At 46.7% G+C, this 12825-nt stretch overlaps 1 protein-coding gene across 2 annotated transcripts in view; it reads right to left on the bottom strand.

Annotated features, from left to right (window-relative positions):
* Window positions 1-4823: 4823 nt before the first annotated feature.
* Window positions 4824-12825, bottom strand: part of FSD1 (fibronectin type III and SPRY domain containing 1) — a 33665-nt gene continuing 25663 nt past the window's right edge. For both annotated transcript variants that reach the window (XM_081846277.1, XM_081846276.1), the window contains exons 11-13: window positions 8739-8990; window positions 7074-7162; window positions 4824-5474 (exon numbers count right to left, since the gene is read on the bottom strand). In XM_081846277.1, the coding sequence (XP_081702403.1) occupies window positions 5364-5474; window positions 7074-7162; window positions 8739-8990 (452 nt within the window). In that variant the 3' untranslated portion in view covers window positions 4824-5363. The remainder of the gene's footprint in view (window positions 5475-7073; window positions 7163-8738; window positions 8991-12825) is intronic.

Below are 12825 nucleotides of genomic sequence, written 5' to 3' on the forward strand. Positions count from 1 at the left end.
TATGGTCCAGCTCTCACTTCCATACATCACTACAGTGGTACCTCGGGTTACAGACGCTTCAGGTTACAGACTCCGCTAACCCAGAAATAGTACCTCGGGTTAAGACCTTTGCTTCAGGCTGAGAACAGAAATCGTGCAGCAGCAGCAGGAGGCCTCATTAGCTAAAGTGGTGCTTCAGGTTAAGAACAGTTTCAGGTTAAGAACGGATGTCCAGAATGAATTACGTTCTTAATCCGAGGTACCACTGCACTGGTAAAACCATAGCTTTAATTATACGGACCTTTGTGGGCAAGGTGCTTACTCAGAGGTAAACCCTCACCGTGCAAAAGGAAGCGGGGCTAACTTCTGTGCGGATGTGCTCGGGACGGCAGCCTCCGTTTCTCTCCAATGGATAATGAAAAGACTCTGGCCTGGGGGGGGGGGGCTAGGTGGTGGTTCATGCTGGGAAGGTGTCGCTTAATGTCAGGGAGAAGCTGGAGTTCTGGCCTTCCGTGCAAAAGGTCCAAACACTGCCATCAAATGGCTTAAATAATTTCATTTTTGGAAACTGGACTGGTATCACAAAGCCGACGCCAAATAAAGATATCTGATATCCCTTTAAAAAATATATATATATATATATTTTGTCTCCGCTATGTTTCTATACACACGTGTTCAGTTTGCTTGCTTGTTGCGTCTAATGTCTCACTTTCCCCATAGGGAGCTCATACGTAGTTATCCTCGCAGCAATTCCAGAGAGGCAGGCAAGACCGAGAGGCAGTGGCTGGCTGCAAGGCTGCTCATCAAGCTTCGTGGCTGAGCAGGAACTCGAACCCAGACCTCCCAGATCCTAGTCCAGGGGTCAGCAAACTTTCAGCAGGGGGCTGGTTCACTGTCCCTCAGACCTTGTGGGAGGCCGGACTAGATAGATAATTTATTACGGTCGGAGACCAGCTTATAAAACACACTTGGAGGTACAATCCCAGAAGGGAAACAAACAATGTAGAACAATAAAGTTAAAATTTATAAAGGCGATAAGTGTATAGACACTTAAAACTTGAAGATAAGCTGCTGCAGAGAGATGACTCGGAGTCCCCCACGGAACCAAGTTTGGGGATTTTCTTAACGAACTAGTTTGGGTCAGGGGATGGTCTGTGCCTGCACAGGGTCATCTTATGATCTTTGCCGAACAGGAAAAGGTTGAATTTTTGCTTTTCTGGGAGGTAAGCGAGCCTCACCAGTAGGGGGATCAATGGTCTCGCTATGTGCCTCTTCCTAAAAGGGACATCTAAAGAACAAGTACTCTGGGCTTCCTATCTCCCCCAATGAACAGGCGCAAAGTCTCTGAGCATATGGGACTTTTATAAAAGGATCCTTCCAGGACCGGCAAGGGTGGAGCCGAGCTTCTGGCAGGGGGCCGGACTATATTTTGGGGGAACCTTTAGACGGCCTGAAGAGGCTTTGCTTTACCTAGCCCAATTGTCGTCCCAATAGCCGCAGTTGGTCTTCTCCAGACTTTTAGAAGACATCTGAAGGCAGCCCTGTTTAGGGAAGCTTTTAATGTTTGATGTACTACAGTATTTTAATTAATTTTTTGGGAAGCGGCGATTCAAAACAAAAAGACGATGTTGTAGAGAAGTCACTTGAATTCGCTCTAAGAGCCCCCCCCCCACAAATCCTCAGACGCAGCTGGGTTGTGCAGAAATCTGGAATTTATTGTTAAGGCTGGAAGCTGGCTGCGTGGTATGAAGGAGTCGTTTTCTAAAAAAACAAACCAACAACTCTACAAGCTTGTAGATTAAGGAGGTACACTGGTGCCTCGCAAGACGAAATCAATCCATTCTGCGAGTCTCTTCGTCTTGCGGTTTTTTCATCTTGCGAAGCACGGCTATTAGCGGCTTAGCGGCTATTAGCGGCTTAGCGGCTATTAACGGCTTAGCGGCTATTAACGGCTATTAACGGCTTAGAGGCTTAGCAGCTATTAACGGCTTAGCGGCTATTAACGGCTTAGTGGCTTTAAGAAAAAGGAAACAAACCCGCAAGAACTCGCAAGACGTTTCGTCTTGCGAAGCAAGCCCATAGGGAAATTCGTCTTGCGGAACGACTCAAAAAACGGAAAACTCTTTCGTCTTGCGAGGCATTCGTCTTGCGAGGCATTCGTCTTGCGGGGCACCACTGTACTCTGTTCTGCAATGGTCCCCCCCCATTATGCCACCATATGACTGCTGTCCAGGTAGGGCAACAAAAGGGGGGGGGACACAAAAATAAACGAAAACGTTTGTGGTGTAAAAGAGGTCATGGGATTGCGGCAGGGAGTTGCAGGATATGCACCAATTGCTGACCAAACTTTGGCGGGAAGAAACAGTGCTGAAATCGGGAGCACGTTCTGACCTCCCCAATAGCATCTCGAGCACAAACCATAATAAATGTGTGATCAAAAACCAGAGGGAGCTTTTGAGCAGCCAGTCAGGGACGTTGTCATTTTAAAGGGTCTCAGGGCCACTGACCAAATTCCAAACAGCAATGTTTCTGATCGGCTTACTACACTTTTTAATGATAGCTGATCCAAGGCCTTTTGATGTACCTTTGGGGGGCTATTAATTTGAATGAAGATTTATCATTGAAACAGTTCATTATCCTGGAAGAACTGTCCTGTCCGCTGCTGTGCTTGGAGCACCATATTGCGACGTTTGAAGCACCCATCATCTCACATCTGTAGGATATTGACTGTGGAAAGGCATTCTAGACTAAAGGCATTCTATACGCGGCAGCTAGACTGGTGACTGGGAGCGGCCACCGAAACCACATAACACTGGTCTTGAAATACCTACATTGTCTCCCAGTACGTTTCCGAGCACAAATCAAAGTGTTGGTGCTGACCTTTAAAGCCCTAAATGGCCTCGGTCCAGTATATCTGAAGGAGCATCTCCACCGCCATCGTTCTGCCCGGACACTGAGGTCCAGCACCAAGGGCCTTCTGGCAGTTCCCTCACTGTGAGAAGCCAAGTTACAGGGAACCAGGCAGAGGGCCTTCTCAGTGGTGGCACCCGCCCTGTGGAACGCCCTCCCTCCAGATGTCAAAGAGAACAACAACTGCCAGACTTTTAGAAGACATCTGAAGGCAGCCCTGTTTGGGGAAGCTTTTAATGTTTGATGTATTACAGTATTTTAATATTTTTTTGGAAGCTGCCCAGAGTGGCTGGGGAAACCCAGCCAGATGGGTGGGGTATAAATAAATTATTATTATTATTATTATTATTATTATTATTATTATTATTATTCTGCCTCCATTGATCTTTGACAGTGACTTACCATTGATCTTTGACAGTGACTTACCACCCCTACAATTCCTGTTCATGGAACATTTATTTGATTCTTTTTAGTTTGTGACTCTATTCACATATTATATGTCTTCTGCTTATGAATTTTGAAATGGTATACAGTGGTGCCCCGCAAGACGAATGCCTCGCAAGACGGAAAACCCACTAGACGAAAGGGTTTTCTGTTTTGGAGGCGCTTCGCAAGATGAATTTCCTATGGGCTTGCTTCGCAAGACAAAAAAGTCTTGCGAGTTCCTGCGTTTTTTCCCCCCTTTCCCCCCTTTTTCTAAGCCGCTAAGCCGCTTATCAGCTGATCCGCTAAGCCGCTAAGCTGATCAGCTGATCCGCTAAGCCGCTTATCAGCTGATCCGCTAAGCCGCTAAAAGCCGCTAATAGCGCTAATCCGCTAAGCCGTCAATGGGCTTGCTTCGCAAGACGAAAAAACCGCAAGACGAAGAGACTCGTGGAACGGATTAATTTCGTCTTGCGAGGCACCACTGTACTGTTATAAAAACTTTGTCAGTATATTATTAGCCAACGTGTTTCTTGTTGTTGTTCAGTCTGCTCTAAAATGAGCTGTTGCTCCTTAAAAGAGAGGGAGGGCAGCTGGAAGGCCTCAGATTCAAATCCAGCCTCGTTGCAAGGTTGGACTGTGAAATACTCCTTGCAGCGGACTTGGCTCCTCAGTCTTGACAGTACTGAGCCAGAGGGACAAATAACACAACTTGGTACAAATTGGTTCGTGCTGGAGGAGGCCAAACACTGGCTTTGCATTGCACAAGGTTCCGGGTTCAGTTCCCGACAGCTCCCCTTAAAAAAAAGACTTCTGCCAATCAGAGGAGACCTTACTATGTGATACGGGCATAGGGTCTGATGTGGCCCAATATTAAAGGTAAAGGTAAAGGTAAAGGGATCCCTGACCATTAGGTCCAGTCGTGGCCGATTCTGGGGTTGCGGCGCTCATCGCACTTTATTGGGCGAGGGAGCCGGCGTACAGCTTCCAGGTCATGTGGCCAGCAGGACTAAGCCGCTTCTGGCAAACCAGAGCAGCGCACGGAAATGCCGTTTACGTTCCTGCCGGAGTGGTACCTATTTATCTACTTGCACTGGCGTGCTTTCGAACTGCTAGGTTGGCAGGAGCAGGGACCGAGCAACGGGAGCTCACCCCATCACAGGGATTTGAACCGCCTGATTGGCAAATCCTAGGCTCTGTGGTTTAACCCGCAGCATTAGTTGTAGTTTCCGGGTCACCTTCAAAAGTAGCCCCACGTAGAGCGCATTGCAATAGTCCAAGCGAGAAATAACTAGAGCATGCACCGCTCTGGCGAGACAGTCCGCGCGCAGGGAGGGTCTCAGCCTGCGTACCAGATGGAGCTGGTAGACAGCTGCCCTCCCCTGGGTGCGCCAGCCCTTGCCAAAGAGTTTAAAAAGCAAATAGGCAGCGGTGCGGGCCCACCGACCCCATTCACAACCCTGCTCTATCCTTTGGCCCCCCCCCGCAAACAAATTATGCGACGTCAGGACTCTGTGTTACTTCATTTCATTTGCATAACGTCAGAATTTGGACCGAGTCGCCGCAGAATGTCTTTTAAAAAAACAAAACCAGAACAAAACACGGCATGGGCTGTACACACAGTAGCCTTGCGGGCTGGTCTTTTCTTTCTCTCCCCCCCCCAGCCTTTTCCATACGTTTCTGACCATGCAATACCCTCTGCCCCACATCTCGTCGAAGGCAAAAGTGGAGATTTGGTGTGGTGGTGGTGGGGAGCCCCCTCCCCTTAATAGACAACGTGTTTACAATCGTAGGCAGATAAAACAACATAATACATTCATGGCGTGAGCGTGTTTCAAGCAAAAGTCCACCCCCCCCAACTCTGTTGCTTTGCCGTGGGTCAAGAGCGCCTGGGAGGGTGGTGCAAACCATTATTGAAAACACACAAAAAAACCAAAAACCCACAACATTTGTCGTTAAGAGTCTGCTTCCTTATTCAGCTGGGAGTTGCCCAAGGCTTCTCTTGCGGCCAGAGGGTCCCAATCCTGCAAAACGAGGGAAGTGGCACGTTTCTAAGACAGGCTGGCGTTGGAGCTACTGGTAGCACTGTTTCTCTTCTGAAGACATTTGATGGCGCTGGGGACTTGCAAACCCGAGTAGACGTGAAAGCTGCCACACCAGACCTAACATAAAAGAGGAAAAACAGCTGGGGCATTAGGAAAAGGGAATCTGCGTTATGTATAGTGAATGTTAGGAATGCTTAAATGCATTAATTCCAGAATGTTTCCCAGTAACTCTCATGCGAACAGTTAATTTTAGTCTCATGCATGGGTAGGCAAACTAAGGCCCAGGGGCCGGATCCGGCCCAATCATCTTCTAAATCCAGTCTGGGAATCAGTGTGTTTTTACATAAGTAGAATGCGCCTTTCAATTGAATTGAATTTTATTTTTTCGGTTGCAGACCAGTTCCAGCCCACATACAATATCAAGGAAGTCATAGAACCCAATAGGGATACGTTTGAGTTTGCAATTAGGTATAACAGGGACAATACAGATATAGCAACAGTTAAAAAAATATATAAATTAAAACTTAAGTCACTAACATATAACCTAAAATTATCATTTAAAACCTTAATCATTATGATAGCACAGCTTGTTCCCTAAGTCTTATGGCAATCGCACAGAATTTGGCTACCCTTAACGTGATCTCAGGATCCTTGTCCTCTACCAGGGATTTTAGACATTGAAGTTTCGATTAATTTGGAGATTTTTGCATAGCAGGGGTAATAAATACTGAGTGTATATCCACGTAGAAACGGCAGTGTAACAAGGCATGAGAGGCAGTTTAATGTGTCCTTTTATTTAAAATGCATCTCTGGGTTATTTGTGGGGCATAGGAATTCGTTCATTATTATTTTTTTCAAAATACAGTCCGGCCCCCTACAAGGTCTGAGGGACAGTGAACCGTCCCACGGCTGAAAAAGTTTGATGACCCCTGGACTCTCTTGGGAGGTATCTCATGACGTTGTCCGTCTTGTTTTTGAGTGTTTGCATGACCTGGACTGTGTTATAGGAATTCTAAGGTCTCAAATACAGTGGTACCTCGGGTTAAGTACTTAATTCGTTCCAGAGGTCCGTTCTTAACCTGAAACTGTTCTTAACCTGAAGCACCACTTTAGCTAATGGGGCATCCTGCTGCTGCTGCGTCGCCGGAGCACGATTTCTGTTCTCATCCTGAAGCAAAGTTCTTAACCTGAAGCACTATTTCTGGGTTAGCGGAGTCTGTAACCTGAAACGTCTGTAACCTGAAGCGTATGTAACCCCTGAGCTACCACTGTAATATACTTCTTCTTAATTGTATTTCAGTTCAACAATTCCTTTGATAAAATACATATTTTGTGATGTGCAATGGCTTTAGTTCCCTATTAGGTCCATAAATGACCATATAGCATATATTCAACACAAAAAACAGCGACAATTTGTTGTTGACAAAGGACAGCTGGACATATAAAGGGCCCAATTACCTTCAGTAGCTTAGGGCCTCATCAAACCTGAATCTAGCCATGATGTGAACTCCAATACTTTGCATATATATTTCTTTCGCTATATGTTGTGCGTACATAAGCTTTTGAATATTTTAACAAGTGTTCGGAACATCGTTCTAATTTCGAGGAAAGAGTCAGCATTGAACATGATTTGGCTTCCTAGCTGCAGTTTAGCTACTCCGCCAACAACTGTTGTTTTTCTCCAGCGGATAAAGGCACAAACTCCAAAACTCTTACCATGAACGCCGGAAGAACGGGCTGGGAAAATTTGGCCCGGAAAGTGTGCAGGAGCTGTTTGGTTTTGGCATTGTAGAATGAGAGGAAACCTGCAAATCAGAGAAAACCGGATCCATTTGAGGCAAAAGGAAAAGGCAATAACTGGTCAAAGGGACCTGGCTGAACCAGATCAAAGAGCTACCGTATTTTTCCATCTATTAGACGCCCCCATATATAAGACTCCCCCTATTTTAGGGGACTGAATTGTATGATATTGAGAGGCTTACACAAGCCTGCAACCAGCTATCCACTGTGCGTTTAAAAGGGGGATGTAAAACTCTGCTAAGTAAAAAAAGAACTTGCTAGCGCAAGTTAAAGTTAAAGGTAAAGGGGCCCCTGGCCATTAGGTCCAGTGGTGGCCGACTCTGGGGTTGCAGCCCTCATCTCGCTTTATTGGCCGAGGGAGCCGGCGTACAGCTTCCAGGTCATGTGGCCAGCAGGACTAAGCCGCTTGTGGCGAACCAGAGCAGCGCACGGAAACGCCGTTTACCTTCCCGCCAGAGCGGTACCTATTTATCTACTTGCACCAGTGTGCTTTTGAACTGCTAGGTTGGCAGGAGCTGGGACTGAGCAACAGGAGCTCACCCAGTCGCGGGGATTTGAACCGCCGACCTTCTGATCGGCAAGTCCTAGGCTCTGTGGTTTAACCCACAGCGCCACCCGTGTCCCCTAGTGCAAGTTAGGAAGGATATTAATAAACAGCATATCCTCTCCTGCCTCCCTTAACGCTCCCACACAAGCTCTCATGTAAGTCGCCTGGCTCCCAAAGACGTGTGTCCTCATTTCACTTGGAAGGTATGCTGATGATTATTGGCTTGCAAATGTCCTGTCCTCACTTGCTGTCAATTGCATTCATATTTAAATTGGTGGTAGCATATCTTCATAAAACTGGAACTGGTTTTATGCATGGCGATGTCAGTGTCTGAGAATCATCGAGCTGGAAGGGACCCATCTATTCCAACTCCCTGCAATGCAGGAATCTCAAAAAGCGGTTCCCTATCCAATCTGAAACCACACCGGACCCTGCTTAGCTTTGCAAATGTGCCAGCAGTTTTATCCATTCGCTATAGGATCCCTGATTGGCTGGGATCACCGCCACGGCTAATTCAGGAAGGAGCAGAAACTTTGCAGCCAGAGTAAACCGATGGGAGTTGTTAAGCTTATCTGGAGGGCTCCTGCCTGCTATGACTCAACCTGATCTGACCAGGCATGGATAGTTATTCTGTTTGTAGAGATTTGTGCCCTAGGTTTCCAGCCAACAGAGCATTTCTAGCTAAGACGCTGCTCCAACGACGGAGGAAGTCAAAGAGAGAGGAAGTCAAAGAGAGAGAGTGTGCTATGTGCCTTGTGCTTTTGTTACCTGCACAGGTAAGGTCACGCCCACCTCTAGTCACATGCAAAGGAAGTATGTCCCAGCCCAGGAGGAAACAGGAAGTTCTGACTGGCTGGACCAAACATCCCCCTGCATGGCCACTCTAGGAAAACAAGGAATGTTGTACTTGACTGCTACTCATGTATCACATCCCAAATCGCTTTGCTGCACCGCTTAGCTCAGAGGGGGACAAATATGGAATGGGAAGCCTGGAAGGGATCATTATTTCCCGGAAGCAGCTCACAAGATCTCACCTTCGTGAAAATTGCAGTATATGCCGATGATGTCCGGAACCGGTACGTCTAAGATTTTCGATTTGTTGTTGTGTTTGGCAGTGAAGCTGACTTGGAGCCAGTTGTTGAGGTGGAGGCACCAAGATGAAGGCGTCTTGCCCAGCTGGTCAAACTTGCCTAGAGTCCGGTAAGCCACCCCGACTGCGAAGGCTTTGCTGTCCCGGTCGTACCGTACCTCCCAGTAGTGGTCTCCCCCATCAATTAGTGTGTCACCTGCAACGCAGAGGAAGGGGGTGTCCGTCAGATCGAGGCTGGGGTTCGAGGCTTAGGATCTCATCAGCTGCCTTCCCCAATTGGATTGGATTGATCTTTATTACGGCCATTGGCCCGTTACACAACAGTTTCCCATACCAGCATATTATACTTAAACCTCCAAATTTAAAATCGCTAAAACTTACAAAAGAGAAACAGGAACCGAAGCAAAACAAAAACAAAGACCACCATCATACATTACAATAAATTTGTAACCTATACAGTGGTGCCCCGCAAGACGAACGCCTCGCAAGACGGAAAACCCGCTAGACGAAAGGGTTTTCCGTTTTGGAGGCGCTTCGCAAAACGAATTTCCCTATGGGCTTGCTTCGCAAGACGAAAATGTCTTGCGAGTTCCTGCGGGGTTTTTCCCCCTTTTTCCCCTTTCCCCCCCTTTTCCTAAGCCCTAAGCCGCTTATCAGCTGATCCGCTGATAAGCCGCTAATAGCGCTAATCCGCTAAGCTGTCAATGGGCTTGCTTCGCAAGACGAAAAAACCGCTAGACGAAGAGAATCTCGGAACGGATTAATTTCGTCTTGCGAGGCACCACTGTACATCGCCCTCTGCTCATAAATTAATCAAGGATATCAATGGTGATATCACCTAAAACGTAGATCATGGTTTAAAGGGGTTATCCGAGCCACACAGGAAACCGTTTCTCTTCTTTAGGGATAGGACGCTGATCAAGAATCTGGCAACCATGAGTGATCTTAGGGGGTCATCATCAATTAGTAGATATCTCAGTTTGGCTTCAATCGTATCATCGGCAATTCCCTTAAGATATTGAGCAAGAAACTTGCTCCTGGCCGGTAAGTGAAAAGCACAGTCAAAAATTATGTGATGTAACGATTCCAGTGCCCGGCTGCCTTCCCCAAATACCGTATTTTCCCGTGTGTAAGGCGCCCCCTACTTTGGGGGGGCTCCCATTTTATAAAATAGGGGTTGGGGGAGATGGCCCAGAGTTGTTGAACTTTTTTTAGTTTGGGGGGGAATGCCGAAAATCTCTCACCCGGCTCACAAACGCTGCCAATCGCACGAGAGTCGCAGAAGAAAACAAGCACCGGCAGCCGCAAACCGCGCACACAATTGCTGCAGCGGCAGCCGGTCCACAGCAGCCCTTGCCGCAGCCACAAATCACCTCTCTTTTAAATCAGAACCAGTGAAGGCGGTGAAGGTCCTGTGTGAGTGTTTGGAGGCGGTTGGAGGATGGATGGCAGCTAACAGATTGAGGCTGAATGCTGACAAGACAGAAGGACTGTTTTGGGGGGACAGCGGGCGGGCAGGTGTGGAGGACTCCCTGGTCCTGAATAGGGTAACTGTGCCCCCTGAAGGACCAGGAGCGCAGCCTAGGAGTCATTCTGGACTCACAGCTGTCCATGGAGATGCAGGTCAATTCTGTGTCCAGGCCAGCTGTTTACCAGCTCCATCTGGTATGCAGGATGAGACCCTACCTGCCTGCAGACTGTCTCGCCAGAGTGGTGCATGCTCTGGTTATCTCCCGCTTGGACTACTGCAATGCACTCTAGGTGGGGCTACCTTTGAAGGTGACCCGGAAACTACAACTAACCCAGAATGCGGCAGCTAGACTGGTGACCGGGAGCGGCTGCCGAGACCATATAACACCTGTCCTGAAAGACCTACATTGGCTCCCAGTACGTTTCCAAGCACAACTCAAAGTGTTGGTGCTGACCTTGAAAGCCCTAAACAGCCTCGGTCCAGTATACCTGAAGGAGTGTCTCCACCTCCATCGTTCTGCCCGGACACTGAGGTCCAGCTCCAAGGGCCTTCTGGCGGTTTCCTCCCTGCGAGAAGCCAAGATACAGGGAACCAGGCAGAGGGCCTTCTCAGTAGTGGCGCCCGCCCTGTGGAACGCCCTCCCACCAGATGTCAAAGAGATAAACAACTACCTGACATTCAGAAGACATCTTAAGGCAGCCGTGTTCAGGGAAGTTTTTAACGTGTGACATTTTACTGTATTTTTGGTTTCCATGGAAGCCGCCCAGAGTGGCTGGGGAGGCCCAGCCAGATGGGTGGGGTATAAATAAATTATTATTATTATTATTATGATTATTATTATTATTATTACCTACCCAATCGCCACTGAAAAGCTCCTACTCACAGCTACAAGCTATTGCCCATCCCGTGTATGCATTATCTGTGTATAAGACCCCCCCCCCCAAATTTTAAACTTTATTTTAGAGTAAAAAAAAACCCCTCGTCTTATACACGGTATAAGTACGGTATAGTCCCACCAGCACCGTATATCTAAAGCACGTGGAGATAGGAATTTTTTTATGTATGCAACAGCAGCAGCAAGAATACTCATCGCAAAGCATTGGAAGACACAAGACCTACCCACTCTGGAAGAATGGCAGATGCAAGTAATAGAATATATGGAGATGGCGGAAATGACTGGCAGAATCCGTGACCAGGGAGAAGAGTTGGTGGAAGAAGATTGGAAGAAATTTAAAATCTACTTACAGAAATATTGTAAAATCTTTGAAAGTTAATGGCATTGAAATGAACTGAAGGGGTTCTAGCAACGAGGTTAAAAATAAGATTAGATGGATAACTAGACAAATTAAGTGGATATGAATTTGCTGAATTAATTTGTAACAGGGATACAAAAGAGGGAGATGTGAGGAAGTCAAGAAAATAAGTGAATCAAAGATGAGAAGCAAAAAGAGGGATTTTTGTGTTTTTCTTTTTTCTTTGAAATGTGCTTTTTCTTTTCTTTTTTGAAACTATTTTTTTTAAATTTTTTATGTACTTTATAATTTTGTATTTTTGTGTATTTGTTCTTGTTTTTTCTTATGTTTGTTGCTTTTCTAAAACTTAATAAAATATTTATTTTTTAAAAAACTAAAGCACGTGGAAAGCATCTGGCAATCCTGGGACGTGCTGTTTACCCTGCCCCAAAGTAGCACGAGTACGTTAAATGTATTCTGTGGACAGAGGTGCCAATTTGAATAAAAGGTTCGTAGCTTGGGGGGTCCTCCTGGATCCTTTACTGTCGCTCAAGGCTCAGGTGGCCTCAGTGGCCCGGAGTGCCTTCCATCAGCTTCGGCTGGTGGCCCAGCTACGCCCCTATCTAGACAGGGATAGCCTAACTACCGTCATCTATGCTCTGGTAACCTCAAGGTTAGATTACTGCAATGTGTTGTACATAGGGCTGCCTCTGAAGACTGTTCGGAAACTTCAGCTGGCGCAGAATTCAGCGGTCAGAATTCAGGCAAGATGGTTTAAGCATATTACACTGATCCTGGTCCAACTGCACTGGCTACCAACAATATCACACATACCATCTCGGGACTATTTAATTGCTCATCGTCTAACATTGTGTATGCCATCAAATGCCAACAGTGTCCTTCAGCTCTCTCTATTGGACAAACAGGCCAAACCTTACGCCAAAGGATAAACGGACATAAATCTGACATCAGGAATCACAAGACAGAGAAACCAGTAGGAGAACATTTCAATCTCCCAGGACATTCTATACAAGATCTCAAAGTAGCTGTTCTATTACAAAGGAATTTCAGAAGTAGACTGGAAAGAGAAGCTGCTGAATTGCAACTTATTACCAAACTTAAAACCATGGAGAGACCTGGTCTGAACAAAGACATTGGATTCTTATCTCATTATACATGACAAAGCCATTTCTCACCTTCTCACCCCTTGCTTTTTCCTGTAAGACCTATTGCAGTCGTTAAGAGTCGTCAACAGGCTCATCACAGCTATCTGCCAATCACCCATTCCCACCACCCTTCTGAGTAATACCCCTCCCCACCTTCTCACT

The sequence above is a fragment of the Podarcis erhardii genome, assembly GCF_964252035.2.
Source record: "Podarcis erhardii genome assembly, chromosome: 18".
Taxonomy (NCBI): Eukaryota; Metazoa; Chordata; class Lepidosauria; order Squamata; family Lacertidae; genus Podarcis; species Podarcis erhardii.